The sequence below is a fragment of the Colias croceus genome, chromosome 23 (genome assembly GCF_905220415.1).
Source record: "Colias croceus chromosome 23, ilColCroc2.1".
NCBI classification, from domain to species: domain Eukaryota; kingdom Metazoa; phylum Arthropoda; class Insecta; order Lepidoptera; family Pieridae; genus Colias; species Colias croceus.
Genome location: NC_059559.1, coordinates 6,786,521 through 6,805,207, shown reverse-complemented (window position 1 = coordinate 6,805,207; position 18,687 = coordinate 6,786,521). Strand labels below are relative to the sequence as shown.

The window sequence follows — 18,687 nt, the reverse complement described above, 5'->3', positions numbered from 1 at the left end:
GGTGTACCACTCGGCATTAACAGTCTTTTGTTACTCAAGTGGGATAGTGCAGACAGGATTCGTCTTAGAGAAAAATAATGCAATCATTTGTTTGCCAACCCTTCTCGCCTGCCTCTATTTGGTTGGTTTGCTGTCACTTTCAAACACCCACAAAGAATATTGGTGTTTTCTTTCTGGAATATAACCATATATACATATTTCATATCCTGTCACGATATTATACACGGCATTAGAATGTCCGTAATTGTACTTTAATAGCATTTCTTAACACCAATCTACTCGATGTCGTTTTTGTTATGGAGTGAGTTTGGGAGCAATTCACCGGCAACCAATCTTCCTAACTTTGAAATGTTCATGTAAAATTTTCTGAATTTGTCTCATATCAATCCCCAAATGTCCTCGAATATCCTAATAAGTGATATGGCAATTTTCTTAAATTAGTCGTCTGATGGTAGCCATATTTTCCTCCGTGATCGCAGTTGAGGGTCGACCTTCACGAATTTCATCATGAAGAGAAACACGGCCGCGATGAAATTCAGCATATCAATGCCTTACAGTGCTCAAATAAGGTGCTTCCCTCCCAAAAGTATTTTGAAGGCGAGCAGTGCAAGCTTTCGGAGAAAGCGAACTTTTAAAATCATCAAAAATCATCGCCCTAAAATTGTTTCGTGTTAGTTCCGTTTTTGCTACGGACAACGAACTTCAACTTGAGATAAAAAAAAATTGACACGAGCTTTCAGCCAAATTTTTTTTTCCTCAACTTATGAGACTTCATAGGTTAAAAAAATATAACATTCAAAATTCAAACATTTATGGGTGGCTAGAAACGCAAAACTTTTAGTGTGCACTAGGTAGCTGTGCTCCGCGGTTTTATCCGCAGTGCTCCGCTCCTGTTGGTCTTAGCATGATGATATACAGCCTATAGCCTTCCTCGATAAATGGGCTATCTAACACCGAAAGAATTTTTCAAATCGGACCAGTAGTTCCCGAGATTAGCGTGTTCAAACAAACAAACTCTTCAGCTTTGTAATATTAGTATTTTACTATTAGTTTGGTTGAAAATTTTCATGAATATAAGTCATGTGAGCAAAGTGTGGGGCGGAAAGTAAAAATAATATAAGTGTATTTTATCTGTGAATATTAAGAAATATACTACACCCTTTGTATATTCGAGTATTACTTAAGTTAAAATTTATAAAAATCGATGAATTCTGATTGGTTAGTTTTATCAATCAAACATCGATACACAATATTGTCCAAAAAACTGCGTAGTGTTTTGCTAATAGTGAGATGAAATTACGAAAATTTGGTGGTTAAAGAAAAATTGTTGACGATTTTTGTAAAGAAAGATATTTGGGAAAAGTATATCAAAATCCTACTAATATTATAAATACGAAAGTTTATGAGGATGTGTGTGTGTTTGTTACTCTTTCACGCAAATACTACTGAACCGATTACAATAAAATTTAGCACACACATAGAGGGTAACTTGGTTTAACACATAGGATAGGTTTTATCACGGAAATCCCACGGGGATGGGAACTAAGCGGGTTTTTCTTTGAAAACGCGGGCGAAGCCGCGGGTGTAAATATAGTTCATTATTCATCAGTTTTTCGTTTATTTTATCTATTAGAATTTTTCTTAGGCTGGTTGCAGAGCTTGACCGACCGTCAGTGAGTACCGTCGGTCCTGACGATACGCATCAATAATTGTATGACTATGACACTAATGCGCATGACAATACGCGTGCGTATGGTCGGTCTAGCTATGAACGGTTTTATGAATTTCCATACATATGACAAGCGCGACTGACTTACGCACTGATGGTCGGTCAAGCTCTGCAACCAGCCTTAGTATAAAACGTTAAAGTGTGTGTTTCGAAGTATTTTTTTAAATATTTGGCAGGGCACAGAATCTAACTAATAACGTGAATAATATTTTCTAATAAAGTTTAGTTTGTTCAAAATATGATTAAAGCTCGAAAAATATTTTGTTCTTTTTGGAATATTATAGCTGAATCTGGTCACATTGAATTATTTAACAGTTTAACGCAGAAATCGTCACCATTTTTCTGATAAGCGTAATTTCATATCGCTATTTGATTTTTTAATATATTTAATTTCCATCACACTATATTATATAAATCGATGAACTATTTAAACTATATATAAACTATACTTGGAGCGAATTAACGCAAATAAAACTATACATATAATTGAAATTTATATTATCTATGGAGCATAGATAACATATAAACTATATTCGACCATAAATATGAAATATGCGTATTCTGAAATTATGAAGCACATGGCTGCTTGGATATGTATGGAAAAACTAAGAATTTTGACCAATATTAAATCTCATATGCAAAAGTTCAAGTATGTCTTTGAACAAATAACTTTATATATAATCAGAATTTATATTCTCTTTATTGTAAAAATCTACGTGCAACTTACTAGTACAGGCTTATGATGTATTGTCGTTATTTATTTCGCATTTGACCGAGGACAATCGAAAGATCATGATAGGTATATAATAATGTCTAATGCGAAGGAGTTAATGTGACTATTGTTCATTTGCCTCTATAAATTTTGGCTGCACGTACTGAACACACTTTTAATATTATCAGAAGTATGGCTTGTTTTGGAGATTCATTTGCTAAGTAATTTCTCTGTTAGGCAAGGATATTTAGGCAAAAAGTGCGTCATCTTTGCATGACAGTAAAATAATGATGATTGTATCACTCAAACATGTCATGGTATTCTAGTATCTCTAGTAAGTATATTTATCTAAACAGAGTTCTACGGGAACTTTGAAAATTAGGCCCTATCCTTTCACTATTTAATAGGAACGGAATTAATCACGTTGAACGTTGGAAAGACGCAAGAAACACGCCCGTTCTGGATAACCTAATAGTACAGATGGTCTTTTTCTGTTTTAGCGGAAACAGAGGACCCTGTACGGAATAACGCGGAGATTATAATCCGGCACACGACTGCGTACCCCTTTAGGGTCAATGATAAGTGCATATTATGCGTATACTGCCACGATCTGTACGAAAACCCAGATGAATTCAGACGGCACATGACTGACGAACACGAAACCTTCAGTATACGAGTGGCTTTCCATAACTTACCCAAAATGGAGTTCATTAAAGCGGACTTAACGAATCTAAAGTGCAGGATTTGCTCAGAGACCTTCGAAGATATAGAGAACATTGCGAACCACTTGAAGGCAGACCACAATATGGGGATAGACTTGACTGCCAAGTTTGGCGTGATGCCGTATCGATTGCTAAAAGACAGCTTCGTTTGCGCGGTCTGTTACAAAACTGTACCGACCTTACTGCATCTAAACAGACACACAGTAACGCATTTCTTGACATACGTGTGCCATGTTTGCGGCAAAAGCTACGTAGCTTCCACGGGGTTGTTAAGACACGTTCGTTCTAAACATCAGCAATACGAAGTGGTTTGCAAACGGTGTGACAGAGTCTTTCCAACTATGGAATCGAAAGATAAACACTGTAGAACGGATAAAGCGTGTATGCGATATAGTTGTGCGAAGTGCCCGGAGAGATTCCATAATTGGAGAGCCAGATTGCAACACATGCAAAGTCAGCACGGGAATGAGAAACGTGCGAATAGATGTCCCGATTGTAATATGACTTTTCCTACAGGAGCGGCGTATTACGAACACTTTAAGTTGCACCATTCGAGCGATTGTCTGATTTGTAAGCATTGCGGGTTGAAGTTTGTTAATCGGTCGCGATTGGAGCGCCATCTAACGAAACATATGTGAGACTAGTGACTAGTGGGTGTTGTTTCTCAGCTCCTATTCGTTGTAGCGTGATGATATATTAGCCTTCCTCGATAAATGGGCTATCTAACAATGAAATAAGTTTCGGACCAACCCATGATGTTTTAAAGCAGTATTATTTCCAGCATGTTAAAAATGACAGAGCTTTATAGGTCGTTTAGCGCTATGGCGATTCCAAGCTGGAAATAATACAGTTATAAGATGTCTTGGTAACCCCTCTGTGGTTTCAGATGTAAATAAATGTGTTATGTTAATTTGGGTTATTTTTTTAATGTAGGAGTTTTAATTGTTCGAATTTCGGAAGATAGGCGGATAAAGAGACAATTTTTTTTAAAGATTTAGATAGTGTTTTCTTTTTTATATTTAGATTTTTAGGTTAGACATTTTGGAAATTTTGTCGGGTAGATGTGATTGAGGCTTTTTTCATACAACTAGCAGATTAGGACGTCGTTCTTATCAGCTAAAATATAAATTGTGTTTCTTGAAAATTAGTTCATCTTTAAAACCTGTCCAAGACTGATTAAAATTTGCGTGATAAAGTGCGTGTACAAGAAAGATATCGCTGTTATTAATTAATATTATTACGTTTAATGTTATGATGTTTTTGTTACTCAAAAATAATATGCTAAATACAAAATGGTTACTTACTATTTTGTACTTTTGTCCATGGAAAATAATATAAACTCTGATGTTCATAAACTTGTGAAGCAAGATTATCACGTGAATCAAAGCTTTTCCTTCTATATTTTGTATAAGAAAAATTATTATTAAACGTTTATTAGATAACATTAAATCGAGATATTTTATTTTTCTTTCTGAAGCTGAAAATATACACACACAAATATACATATATCATACTCCTTAACCACTAATACAAAAAATACAAAAAATGAATCAAAATAAAAAATATGTTATCCATCCAATCATCCACGTACAAAGGTGTTTGCGCGTTTGTAAACCTACTTTATAATAACTAACTTTAAAATATGAGCGAGAATTCATTAAGTTATCGACTAAAGACCATCTATCTAACACCATATATTTATCTAACCAGTAGAGCACATGTCAACGGCATTTATTTCTTGTTTGTTCTAGAAGTCGATTGGTTAGTCGGTGCGCGTCTCAACGCTAAGGTAGTCTTGAAATACTCGACTGCGTATCCGTTTAGGATACCGAATAATTCGATGGTTTGCGTCTACTGCTGCGATAGTTATGACGACCCGCAAGCGTATAGAGATCACATGAATACCGAACATGCGCAGTTCAATGTTAAAACTGCTTTCGCGCACGTTGGCAACAATTATACGGAGTATCTTAAAGTCGACTGTACGGAACTCAAGTGTAGAATATGTACTGTCCAATTGGATACTCTAGAAGAAATATCGAAGCATTTACTAGTGGCACATGGGAAAGATATCAATACGGACGTTGAAATTGGTATGCAAATGTTCAAACTGGGTCAAGAGAGGTGGGTTTGCGCGTTGTGCAGCGTCAAAGTGCCGTGTCTGCGCGAACTGAGCCGGCACACGAGTAGCCATTACCATAAGTACACGTGCGAGACCTGTGGCAAATCGTATATAAATAGGGAGAACTTGCAGCGACACGCACAGTACGGTCATAGTGATGCCAAAGTGTGCATGAAGTGTAAGCAAGTGTTTCAGAATACAGAAGCGCGTAGGCAACACATACTGAGCTCGGAGAAGTGCTGGCCGATGAGCTGTGCGTTCTGCGGGATGCGTTTCTTAACGAGGAAGGCCAAATTCGCCCATTGTGCCGAAGTACATGGACAAGGGCCAAAGGAGTATAAATGCCCGGAATGTTCGATGGTGTTCAATAAGTGGACGCCGTATAGAGCGCACTTTGTACTATCGCATACGAATAATATATTCACGTGCTCGTTTTGCGGTCTACAATTCGATAATAAGAGAGCGTTGGATGAACATGTTGTGTCCCATACTAAAGAGAAGGCGTTCACATGTACGGTCTGTTCGAAGTCGTTTGCTAGGAAGAAGAATTTGATACAGCACAGTTGGGTGCACAGTGAATACAAGCGGTTCGAATGTAAGATGTGCAATAAGCAGTTTAACCAGAGGGTCAGTTGGAAGACGCATATGAAATCGTATCACCCAGAATTGGTGGATTTTTGATTGATGACGTCATGAGCTTTTTTGCGTTTCGCGTCCGATCCGATTTAGATACAAAGTATTGTCGTATTGTTTTGTTATATTTTATTTAAAAAGCATCATACGTTTAGTTTATAGTTATACATCCATATATCCCTTCGCGCTTAGTATACCAACAGTGGGACACCCTGTATGCTTTTGTACGATGCGAAAGTAAATTGAAAGTTGATCGATTGTATTTTCTATACATAAATATCTAAGTATATACTAAATATATACTATATACTAAATAAATAAACTATATACTAATAAGTAATTATAAAAACATCCTTTTCTTTTAATTATAAAGATTTTTTTTGTTTATTTTTCGGATAAATGGAAATGAAAACGGGCCTCAGGGTAAATGTATCATATCATTAAATATAAGATTGTTATGTTGTTATAAGATGATGCACAAATTGATTAAGGAATTTATTGTTGTTATCATTTTATAAGTTAAGTTTTATATTGGTAAATAATTAAAGAAAATTCGGAGTTATTATGTTTAAAAGATCTCTATATTTAGTTAAAATAACTTTGACCATATTATTACTACATAGTTGTAGTAATTATTTAAAAATATACTTACATACTTCATTTTATTTGTTTTCAAATCATATCATCAAAATAAATCATAACATGATTTAAACAATTATTCCTCATAATACAACGCTATTAACATACCCTTTGCTTTGGTACCATACCGTGAATGCATCCTAATCCTTTTCTCATAAAACTATAAGGAAAAGATATAGTCCGTGCCCTTTTTAAGCGTACCCCATAGATATAAATCCTAAAATCAAGCCACCACAAGACATAGAAGAAGAAGACACATGCCAAAGACCATCTAAATGACCACCGGCATTTCTTTTTGTTCTAGAAGTATGCAATGAGTATATAATGGCCAAGCGGAACGCAGAGATACTGGTGAAATACACGACATTGTACCCGTTCCGACTGCCCGAGGAGTATATGGTCTGTGTGTATTGCTGTGAGAGCTTCCATGACGGCCCCAGCTATAGAAAGCACATGGTTGACGAACATGCGACGTTCAAAGTGCGCATGGCGTTCGCGCACGTAACAGAGGGCTTCCTTAAAGCAGATATAACGGACCTTTCATGTCGCATATGCCAAGTGAGGCTTGATACGCTGGAAAACGCAGCAAGCCATCTATTCGATGCGCACCAGAAACCGCTAGATGTGTCTCAGGATCTTGGTATACAGCCGTTCCGGTTGGAAGGTGATAAACTCATGTGCGCACTGTGCCCCAGTAAGGCGATATGCCTCAGACAATTGAGCAGACACACGCAGTCGCATTTCTCGAAGTATACCTGCGAAGCTTGTGGGAAATCCTACTCCACTATAACGACATTAAAACATCATATAACCTACTCACACAGTGGGGGGAACAGAATATGCAGAAAGTGCAAAATTACCTTTGACACGCTGGAAGCGAAACGCGAACACATAAACACGTCGAAAAAGTGCTGGACCAACATGTGTAACATATGCAACGAGAGATTCGTCTCGTGGAAAAGCAAGCAAACACACTTGAGTGAAGTACACGGCGTGTCGAAAAAGACATATGTCTGTCCGGAGTGTCCAGAAGTGTTTGATGATAGGAAAAGATATAGAACGCACTTTAGACTGACGCATACAGAAGACGTATACATTTGCACGTGTTGCGGGCTTAAATTCGATACGAAAAAGAACTTGGATGAACACAGGGTGGTACACACTAAAGAGAAGCTGTTCCCTTGCCCGGTGTGCTCGAAATCTTTTCCGAGGAAAAAGAATCTGATACAGCATTTGTGGATACATAGTGAACTCAAGAGGTTTGGCTGTACGCTGTGTAATAAGCAGTTCAATCAAAGGGTGACATGGAAGAGCCATATGAAGTCGTACCACCCGGATCTCGAGGATTATCAAGATATGCAAAATAAAAACGTTAAGATCCTGCTCAGTGTTGATAAGAGTGACGTTTGATAGAATCTATGTGGTTAAGTGGAAAGTTCTTAGTTCTATAATATGATAGTGTGAGTAGAAGACACTATGAGCGAAGTAAAAAAAGTTAAAGAATACGTGTTAAATGTCACCTTGTCATGCTTTGTAAAAATCATGGGATAATTATTATTCAACACTGATGCCCGATCCAAAGTTTCGCAACTCGCAACCATATTTTTTTTAAGTAATGCATTTTAAAATCATAGGTATAACAAATTGAAATATTATTTTTGTTTTGGCATGCAGAAGATGGATCGAAAAATATACAATAATCGAAAGTTCTTGCAGTCCTTGATAGGAGATACATTATTTAGCATCCCATTCTATATTATGCGAATAGAGTCAATTCTTAAATTATAACATCTTAATAATAATTTATCACGGCTCAACACTAATTATTAAATTACCTGCAATTTGTTTTAGAATTTCTATTTGAAATATAAGATCGCCAATTATCTTTACATGATTCATTGATTCTATCGGAAATAACTCGGAACGGGACATGCAGACTTTCGATATAAAAAATCGCAGTAAAATTCAATCACCCGTTCGAAAGTAACGATTTTACAGATAGGCATAGACACACACCACCACCACCACACACCACCACCACGCTTATAAAACTATTACGGTGTGTCCCTTAGACGCATAAAACTGAAAGAATAGAATAAATTCGATCGCTCTGGCAGGTCACGAGTAGCTGATTTGGTCAGGCATCCGCCCCGGTTTGACTCGAGTTCAAGTCCCGCCTCGTGATCGAATTTTTTCTATTCTTTATAAATTTATAAAACTATTATGTCTTGGGATAAAAATGATAAAATATGCGTCCACTATTTTATTACTCATAAACTATACATTGTGGAAAATTTTTCAATACAAATGGACATTTAACAATGTACCAAAAAGTTGTAAACTATCTCTTTCTGATTCATCGAATTAGAGAGAGAACGAAAGTCATAAAATGGGTGAGAAATTCACTGCCAAAATACGAGTCACGGTTTTTTTTCAATATGTTGTTTAAGCAGCTTGAAGAAAATAAATAAACGGCATTGACCATGTTAATGATACACACGTTATATGTGAAAGAATAAATCAATTAATGTTTCCACGTTAGTTGTTATAATTTAATATTTTCTAGCTTACCGCCCGCTTTGTATAAAACCTAATAGATTATATACCTTCCTCTTGAATGACTCTATCTATTAAAAAAAACCGCATAAAAATCCGTTGCGTAGTTTTAAAGATTTAAGCGTACATGAAGAAAGAAGAAAAGCGACTTTGTTTTATACTATGTATAATATTTATATACTAAAATAGTAGGATGTACAATTTGTGTAGTCAAGAAGGCGGTGGCTCTGTGGTGTTCATAAAATTTCTCAGAACATCTTTCTTTTCTTTAGTTTTGTTGTTTTTAATATGATTATATTGTATAAATGCCAACTATGAGAGTATAACGATTGTATCTTTATGATAACATATTATTATTAAGAATTACGATTTTTGAGTTAATTATTGGTTAATTAAGTTTGCCGTTTCAATAAATACATTTGTGTTGAACGATTTTAGACTTTTATTTCAATTTATTACATCTTTTTGTGTTTAATAAATTTTAATCAGATTTCATACTAGCGACCTGCTCGTGGCTTCGCCCGCTTTATCCAAACCCAATAAATTATATAACCTAAAACATTCCTCGATAATCACTATCTTTTAAAAAAAACCGCATCAAAATCTGTTGCGTAGTTTTAAAGATTTAAGCATACATGAAATAGAGATGTAGGGACAGAGAAAGCGACTTTGTTTTATACTATGTAGTGATTACTATGCAATTAATCGTAGAACATAAAAGCTACAAAAAATAATACAAAATTTCAAGCAATACTATATAGATTGATTTCAATATTGGCATCAATAGGACCTGAATACTACCAAACAAGTCAATAACTGCGTTAAAAACAACCGACTTCAAACTTGCACAGACAAAAATGCTCATAAAATAAAAACTACTGGGCCTATCCGAATAAAATTTTTATGGGACCAATTCGACACCATCCCGCATCGAACAAAAAAAGAATCACGTAAATCGGTTCAGAAACCTCGGAGTAATCGGTGTACATACATAAAAAAAAAAAAAAAAAAAAAACATACCGGCCGAATTGATAACCTCCTCCTTTTTTTTGAAGTCGGTTAATAACTGAATAATCTATAATACAAGCAAACAGTAATTCTACCATGAAGCGAAAATAACTGACTTAGCACCCTTTAATTTAATTGCAAAGATTAGGACTCAAATATCAGCAAATGACAAGGCATTTCTGTGTGTTCTAGACAACCCGGTCCCCTTGTCGGTCGTGAGACGAAACGCCGAAATTATCGTCAAATATTGTACCGTCTACCCATTCCGATTGCCAGAGAACACGGTAATGTGCGTGTTCTGTTGCGAGGATTACACGGATCCGTCGGAGTTCAGAAAGCACATGAACGCGGAACACGATACTATCAAAGTGAAAACTGTGTTCTCGCACTGCCCTTACGAAGGCTATTTGAAAGTAGACTGTACAGAACTACGCTGCCGACAATGTAATACGCCTTTCGACAAGATCGTAGACGCGGCACACCATCTGAACGATGCGCACGACTTGAAAATCAACTTTGATGTGCAATTGGGAGTGCAGCCCTTCAAGTTTGAAAATGATAAACTCCTCTGCGGGTTGTGTGACAAGAATTTTCCATGCTTGCGCCAACTCAGCAGGCATATGTCGAGCCACTACCAGAACTTTACGTGTGAAGAGTGCGGCAAATCCTACCCGACTAAAACTTCCTTGCAACATCACATAAACTTTACTCATATATCCGCAGCGAGAATATGTAGACGCTGCAAACAGACGTTTGGTTCTTTGGAAGCGAAACGTGAACACGTCGAGAAGAATTCTAAATGCTGGTCCTACCACTGTTCGATGTGTTTGCAACGGTTCATGAAATGGTCGGAAAAAGAGGAGCATTTGGTGAAAGTGCATGGCCAAGTGAAAAGGACGTATTCTTGCCCGGAATGCGCGCTGAAATTTGATACGCGATATACATACAAGAATCATTTTGTAACTACTCACGCAGCGCTTTGCTTCGTCTGTTCGTTTTGTGGCAAAAAGTTTAGTACCAAGCGTTTATTGGAACAGCATTTGGTTGTACATACTGGTGTGAAACTATTCGATTGTACTGTATGTTTCAAGTCGTTTCCACGGAAAGCCAATTTGAGCCAACACATGTGGATTCATAATGAAGTGAAGAGGTTTGAGTGTAAGCCGTGCAATAAGAAGTTTAATCAGCGGGTCAGTTATAAGTCGCATATGAAAACTCACCATCCTGATGTGCAGATTGCTTAGTATGGATTATTTGTAATTCTGTTCTGAAATAAAGAAAATTTGAAAATCTTGGATTTCAATTATGCCTATATAATTGCGAATTTGTTATGGGAGGGTTATGTTAAGAACATTCTGAAGAATGAAACACGTAAAGTCAAAATATTTTTCACATTAATATCGTATTATTAAACATAGCCCTTATTCATTTCATCACTCAAATATCCTACGACATTCGTTCGACCATTAATTCAATAAAACGTCTCAAATCGTTTCGATGTAGTATTTATAAAACCAACCACAAAAAAACTTCGATCGTCGACCCTTAGCAAAATAGTTACCCATATTGTGTTTAAAATGAAATTAACTTTGTTGAAGTTGAAGTTACGTGCATGGATTGTTACCGTACCGTTTGTAGAATACCGCATTGGTTGTTTGACTGACCAATTTGTTTTTTGTTTTTAGGGTCCAAATTGGAAATACGCGGGCGTAATGACGCTAAGAGAATAATACTCGTATATCAAACTCCGCAGCGTCGTAACGCGGAGCTCATCTTAAAATACTCAACAGCATATCCATTTAAAATGAGGTTCAGTCAAATACTTTGCGCGTACTGTCACGATGATTATGACTCGTTAGCCAATCTAAGATTTCACATGAGAGCCGACCATTTGAATTCCGACTTTAAAAACGTGTTCTATAGGACTAAGGATAATTTAGTTAAAATTGATATCACTGGTTTGAAGTGCACGCTGTGCGATCAGGACATACAAGACGTTGATACCCTAATGGGGCATCTGTCGCGAGAGCATAATAAGCCTGTTAGGTTCAATGCGCGGTTTGGCGTACTACCCTACAAACAAAATGATTGCAATCAATGGCTATGTGTGTACTGTCAGAAAATTAGCAAAGAGTTTATCCATTTCAACCGTCACATACTAACTCATTTTATGAATTATAGCTGCGATAAATGCGGAACCACTTTTGTGTCTGATCACGCGCTAAAAGACCATCATAGGCAGGTCAAGTGTTTGAGATCGGCTTACAAAGCAAGAAACGGCAGGATGCTCAAACCTCGTACGAATGCTGAGATCATACTCCAGTGTTCCACAGCATGTCCGTTTAGAACGTGGAAAAGCAATTTCAATTGTGTATTTTGTAGGGTACAAACGAATAACCCAAGTAGTTTGAGAGCTCATGTGGCCACTCAACATGAGAATTACGAAGTACAAACAGCCTTTTATAAGAAACTCGGCAAGGAATACTTGAAAATCGATATAACAGACTTACAATGTAAACTTTGCTTCATGCCCATAGAGAATTTCGAAACGTTGACGTACCATTTGAAGAATGATCATCAGCAACCGATTATCACTGATGCGCAGATAGGTCTGTTACCCTTTCGCTTGAACGATGGATCGATATGGAAATGTACCATGTGTCCGAATGAGTTTAAAGACTTTGTTTCTCTCAAGAAACATACGTCGGAACATTTTCAGAACTACGTCTGTGATACGTGTGGTGAGGGGTTTATCACGGAATCAGCGATGGTAGCGCACACGAAAATACCGCATGAGAATAAATACAACTGCAGTCGGTGTATAGCAACGTTCTCTACGTTACAAGAGCGAAATATCCATGTAAAAACTCAGCATACAACCACACCATACATGTGTGTCTACTGTAAAGATAAACCTCGCTTCGCTAACTGGGAGTTGCGTAAAAAGCACTTGATGGAAGTGCACAATTATAAGACTGGAGCGGATAAATATGAATGCTCGGCGTGTCAGAAAACGTTCAAGACGAGATCGGGGAAGTATAATCATATGGCGAGGACGCATAGAATGAAGAAGGACTCTGAATTGAACTATCCGTGCCATAGCTGCCCAAAAGCCTTTACTACTCAGCTGTTCCTAGATAAACATGTCGCGAGAAAGCATTTTGATTTATAAGTCAGTTGTAATTGAGGCTAAATATAATATATTATATCAGTATTATTTTGTATTTTATGTTTATTTCGTGATTACCTTGCCTTGTCTAAAATGAGTGGATGTGGATATTGATCGATTATAATTCTAAAACGTATGCCCATAAAATGCACAATATTATGTGTTCAATGCAATTATTACATACCTATTAAATTAAACCGAATGAATATTTTTTTACAGTTCTACATTACCCAAAATATTTCATAAGAATTCACAATTTGAGATCTCTTTTCGTCGAGATAAAAATATTTTTCATTCTATCAAATTAGACCCGTGGTAATAACCGACCTACATCAGTGACCTATGGATTTTTTTCTTTTCTAGAGTCAAACGGAGTGAATCAAGTGAATCAGAAATCGAAAAGAAACGCCGAGGAGGTATTGAAATATTCAACGCTTTATCCGTTCAGACTCCGGGGGAATACATTGTGCTGTGTGTATTGTCGCGACGATTTCCATCTGCCGAGCGAATATAGACAACACATGGACGAAAATCATAAGACCTTCACGATATCTACTGCATTCGCGCATTGTGCGAAAGGCAAAGAGTACTTGAAAGTTGACTGCACGAATTTAAAGTGCAGGATCTGTAGCTTACCCTGCAATGACATACAGGAAATAGCCAGACATCTATGCGAGTATCACGATTGCGACATAGACCTGAGCGCCGAAATACGCTTGCAGCCGTATAGAGTGGACAATGATCAGTTTATCTGCTTCCTCTGCGATAAAAAACTACCGACGATGACAAAGCTCTGCAGACATACGACGTCCCACTATTCGAAATACACGTGCGACGTCTGCGGAAGGCACTATTTGACAGTGGAAGCGTTAAAATACCACATTCGGTGCAGTCACTCTGGTAAATTCACTTGCCGCAAGTGCTGGGGCGAATTCGCAACTTCTGAAGAGAGGAAAGAGCACTTGCAAGTGTCGAAATCTTGCTGGGGTTTCTGTTGTGTGCTCTGTGGGGAGAAATTTAAGTCGTGGGAGCTGAAACAGAAGCATTTCGTCCAAGTGCACGGCCGGCCTGGCTTGACGTATGCGTGCACGGATTGTGACATAATATTCAACTCGAGAAGGCCATTTTATTCGCACTTTCGTTTGAATCACACGGATGAAGGGTATATATGTCCGTGTTGTGGCTTAAAGTTTGTGTCCAAGAAACAAATGGATGATCACAGATTGGGACATACTGGCGAGAAGCACTATGAGTGCGGGGTCTGTCATAAGCTATTTACGCGAAGCAGGAGTTTGAAGCAGCATCTATGGATTCACAGTGAGACGAAGCGGTTCCCGTGTTTGATGTGCGAAAAACAGTTTGCCCAAAAAGTCAGCTTGCAAGGCCACATGCGGTCCCACCACCCGGAAGTCGTTTTTGAAGATTGATTTGTATTCAGTTGAAATAAAGCATGTTAATTGGTTTTTGTTTGTTTTCTTTCGATTGGCTTTACATCACGTAAAACATAAAGATCTGTCTAATTATTTGTTTTAAATAGGTTCGTTAACAATAGTTGTTTGGCCAAGATAAGTGTCACTATTCAAATAAAGCGCATGAAGATATGGTGTGATTTAGACGTGCAGTTTCGATGCTGATTTGTAGTCGCTGAATCAGAAATGTATGGAATGGAATAATGATGTGGCACTTTTCTTTTTTAGGGCCGAGAAGGGAAATTGAGAGGAAAAACCCAAAGAGATTATTCGAACGATCGGTTAACCAGAACCCGCAAAGGCGAAACGCGGTTCTCATACTTAGACATTCAACGGCGATTCCGTTCAAAACCCGATTTAATAGAATCGTTTGTGCCTATTGCCACGATGAGCTAGAGACTATGGACTTATTAAGGACCCATATGAAAGATAACCATGAAAACGCTGATTACAACAGCGCTTTTTATAAAGTAGTCGATGATTTGAAAATCGACATCACTAATTTTAAATGTAACTTATGTACCCAAAGTTTTGAAAATGTGGACGGCTTTATGCACCATATATCCAATGAACATGCTAAGCCAGTTAACTTTGACGTACCGTTTGGCGTCTTGCCGTTTAAACAAATAGACACCGGCCTCTGGATTTGCTTTGACTGTGATAAAGTATTCCGCGACTTTCCAGAAATAAATTGCCACTTACGGTCTCATGTTAAAATCTTCACATGCGATAAATGCGGTGCGACCTTTCTATCAGAGCACGGTTTGCGACAGCATGAAAGAAATTTAAAATGCTACACGGCCACATATACACCTCGGTTTGGAAAGGCGCTGAAACATAGAAGCAATACGGAGATCATTTTAAAATGCTCCACCGCGCTACCGTTTCGGATTTGGGGGCAAAATTTTAACTGTATATTCTGTAGGGTGCAATCTGGTAATCCCAATGGATTGAGACAGCACATGGCGTCCAGACACGCGAACTTTGAAATAAACTCAGTATTTAACAGACGTATGAATAAAGAATTTCTCAAAGTCGATATAACGGATTTACAATGTAAATTGTGCTTTATCAAAATAGATACGTTAGACGAGCTTTTGTCACATTTGAAGAATGATCACAAACAGCCAATTAATTTTGACGCTCAACCAGGGGTGTTACCGTTCGCTCTAAACGACGGTACCAGTTGGAAATGCGCGATATGCAAACAGCAGTTTATGGATTTCTTTTCGCTAAAGAAACATACTTCGGAGCACTATCAGAACTACGTATGTGATACTTGTGGAGAAGGCTTCGTTACAGAGGTGGCTTTACGAGCTCATAAGAGAATTCCACATGAAAATAAGTACAATTGTAGCAGATGCGTTGCGACCTTTTCAACGCTAGAAGAGAGGAGTATTCACATGAAGACCCAGCATACAACTATGCCCTATATGTGCATGCACTGTAAAAATAAGCCACGGTTTGCGACGTGGGAATTAAGGAAACGGCATTTCATTGAAGTTCACAATTTTAAGCCAGGGGCAGACGCGTATGAATGTACCACCTGTCATATGACGTTTAAGACAAGATCGCAGAAGTACCACCATAATGTTAAGTCTCATAGGTCTAAAAAGGACGCTGATTATGGGTTTTCGTGTGGGCACTGTGCTAGAGCGTTTATGTCGAAACTGTCCTTGGACAAACATATAGCTAAGAAACATTATATGTGATTGAAGCCTCATTGGAATACAAATTGAAATAGGAATATGAATCAGTAGCCAGTTGAAATTGTAATTTATTTAAGTTCGATAAAATACTTATAACCATGAATTAAATATTGGCCTAAACATATTTATAAGTTTGCTGTATCCTAGCTAATCGTAAATGAAAACTACGCTAATTCTTATGTACATTATGAAAGTTAAGTTACTTTAATAGAAGCCGCAATACACAATATTTTTTTAACTTGGTTGTGATTTTTATTAAATAAGTATATAATTTAAGAAACTATCAAACTGCATAATAGCCGATTTGGTACCTTGAACGCAGAAGTTATGCTTTCCTCTTTATGTGTACATAATAAACACTCTGACTTAACAGAATTAGCTATCCGCCCCGGATTCGCCAGTAGTACATAGCCTGTAGCATTCAGAGAAGTAGTATATTGTAGTAAGTTATAGATTGACCGAAATTTCGGGAGTTGTGAATGTGGCAATGATTAAAAAAATATATAACTTTGATTTGTAAGGTATTTTTGCTGCATTCTGCTATTATTAAGGAAATCTTGTACATATTTATTTGGAAAATAAATTAAAATGTGATGTCGGAAATAAACGAGTGATAATTAATTTGTATTGTTCTTGGTCTTATCATGAAATAGCTTTTCGCCCGCTTTGTCTAAAACTTAACAAATTATATACTAAAATCTTTATTGAGAACCACTCTATCCATTAAATAAAAAAAAATATCAACGTTCGTTGCGTAGTTTTAAAAATTAATTTAGCATTTATAGAGACCGACAGTGGGGAGCGACTTTCTTTGTTACAATGTGTAGTGATGATAGGGAGAAAGTACCTTTGGTCTAGGTCGAGTATAAGTAATTTCAGACAAATCTGTTATGATTTACGTATATTCTGCTTGACAGAACAAACGTCCTTAGCATTCAAATTACCGTACGGATTTGAAATACTAGAGAACGCCCGTATATCATGTGAAATATTCATCAATGTAAAGAAGACCATAATTTATATTAAAACAGAAATCAAAGTCGAAGAAGAGAGAGCTCACAAGATTTTCTTTTATTTCTAGGACAATCTGGAAATGACGAAAACACCTTAAACGATATTGAATCGTGCTCTCAAATTAAAAGCGAGAAACCGAAATATCAAAGGAGCGCAAGAGCCGAAGCAAGATTTGCGACGAAAAAGAACGCTAGTGCTATACTAGAATGTTGGGTCTTGACCCCATTTCGATGGAAGACCAATAGATTTAAGTGTGCCTATTGTGAAAACAGCTTTACTGGCTGCAATGAGCTTAGAGAACATGTAGCTGTATGCCTAACTTTGCATACTGTTCAGGATATATACAGTAAATTCAAAGAGATGTCGCTAATAAACGTAGATGTGACAGATGCTGTATGTAGGATATGCTTATGCCCCTTCTCTGGCGTGGTCCACATGAGGCGACATGTGCAAGAACACAATTTCGACTTCGACGAATCCTACCCAGATGGTGTCCTACCATTCAGCCTCAATAAGGATTTCTGGTCGTGCGTGCTTTGCGAAGAGAAGTTTAATAACTTTTTGAAATTGTACGAGCATATGAATGTGCATTATCAGCATTATATTTGCGCGACATGCGGCAAAGGTTATATGACTGCGCCGCGTTTAAGAAAACATTCTGAAGTTCATATTAAAGGATGCTTTCCGTGCGATAAATGTGGACGTAGCTTTACGATGCGAGCGGCTAGGGATTATCACAAGGCGAATGCGCATGCGAAGGGGCCGAGGTACGAATGCCCTCAATGTGACATGCGGTTCTCCGGGTATTACGAACGAATGAACCATTTGAACGAAGCGCATAAAGTGAAAGAAGTATCTTACGATTGTTCTTATTGTGAGAAAACGTTTAAAACGAGTGGGAAACGCGCGCTGCACGTCCGTTCGGTACATTTTCCTCAAAAACGTAGCTTCAGTTGCACGTATTGTGAATGGCATTTTAAAACTGCGTACGAATTGAAAAGGCACATGGTAAAACATACTGGGGAGAGGAAGTTTTCTTGTAATGTTTGTGGGAAATGTTTTCTACGGAGCAAAGCGCTTAGGTCCCATCTTAAAGTACATGATGAATTCGGATGTAACTTGTAGGTAATGATTAAAGATGTGATAATTGAACTGTTGGAATAAATATTTTATAGGGAATATGTGTTTTATAATATTGTTATACC

At 37.4% G+C, this 18,687-nt stretch overlaps 1 protein-coding gene across 13 annotated transcripts in view; it reads left to right on the top strand.

Annotated features, from left to right (window-relative positions):
* The window catches only part of LOC123702347 (zinc finger protein 181-like), a 37,621-nt gene that overhangs the window by 5,283 nt on the left and 13,651 nt on the right, over nt 1–18,687 (top strand). The window contains exon 5 of one of the 13 annotated variants that reach the window (XM_045650073.1): nt 17,550–18,614. The exons of 5 other annotated variants lie outside the window; for them this stretch is intronic. In XM_045650073.1, coding sequence (XP_045506029.1) covers nt 17,550–18,607 — 1,058 coding nt within the window. In that variant the 3' untranslated portion in view covers nt 18,608–18,614. Of the gene's footprint in view, nt 1–2,941; nt 4,272–4,914; nt 6,056–6,861; nt 8,574–10,313; nt 11,412–11,806; nt 13,336–13,653; nt 14,753–14,987; nt 16,871–17,549; nt 18,615–18,687 lie in introns of those variants that run through there. 7 more of the 13 variants (XM_045650067.1, XM_045650072.1, XM_045650066.1 and 4 more) reach the window with 7 other exon arrangements.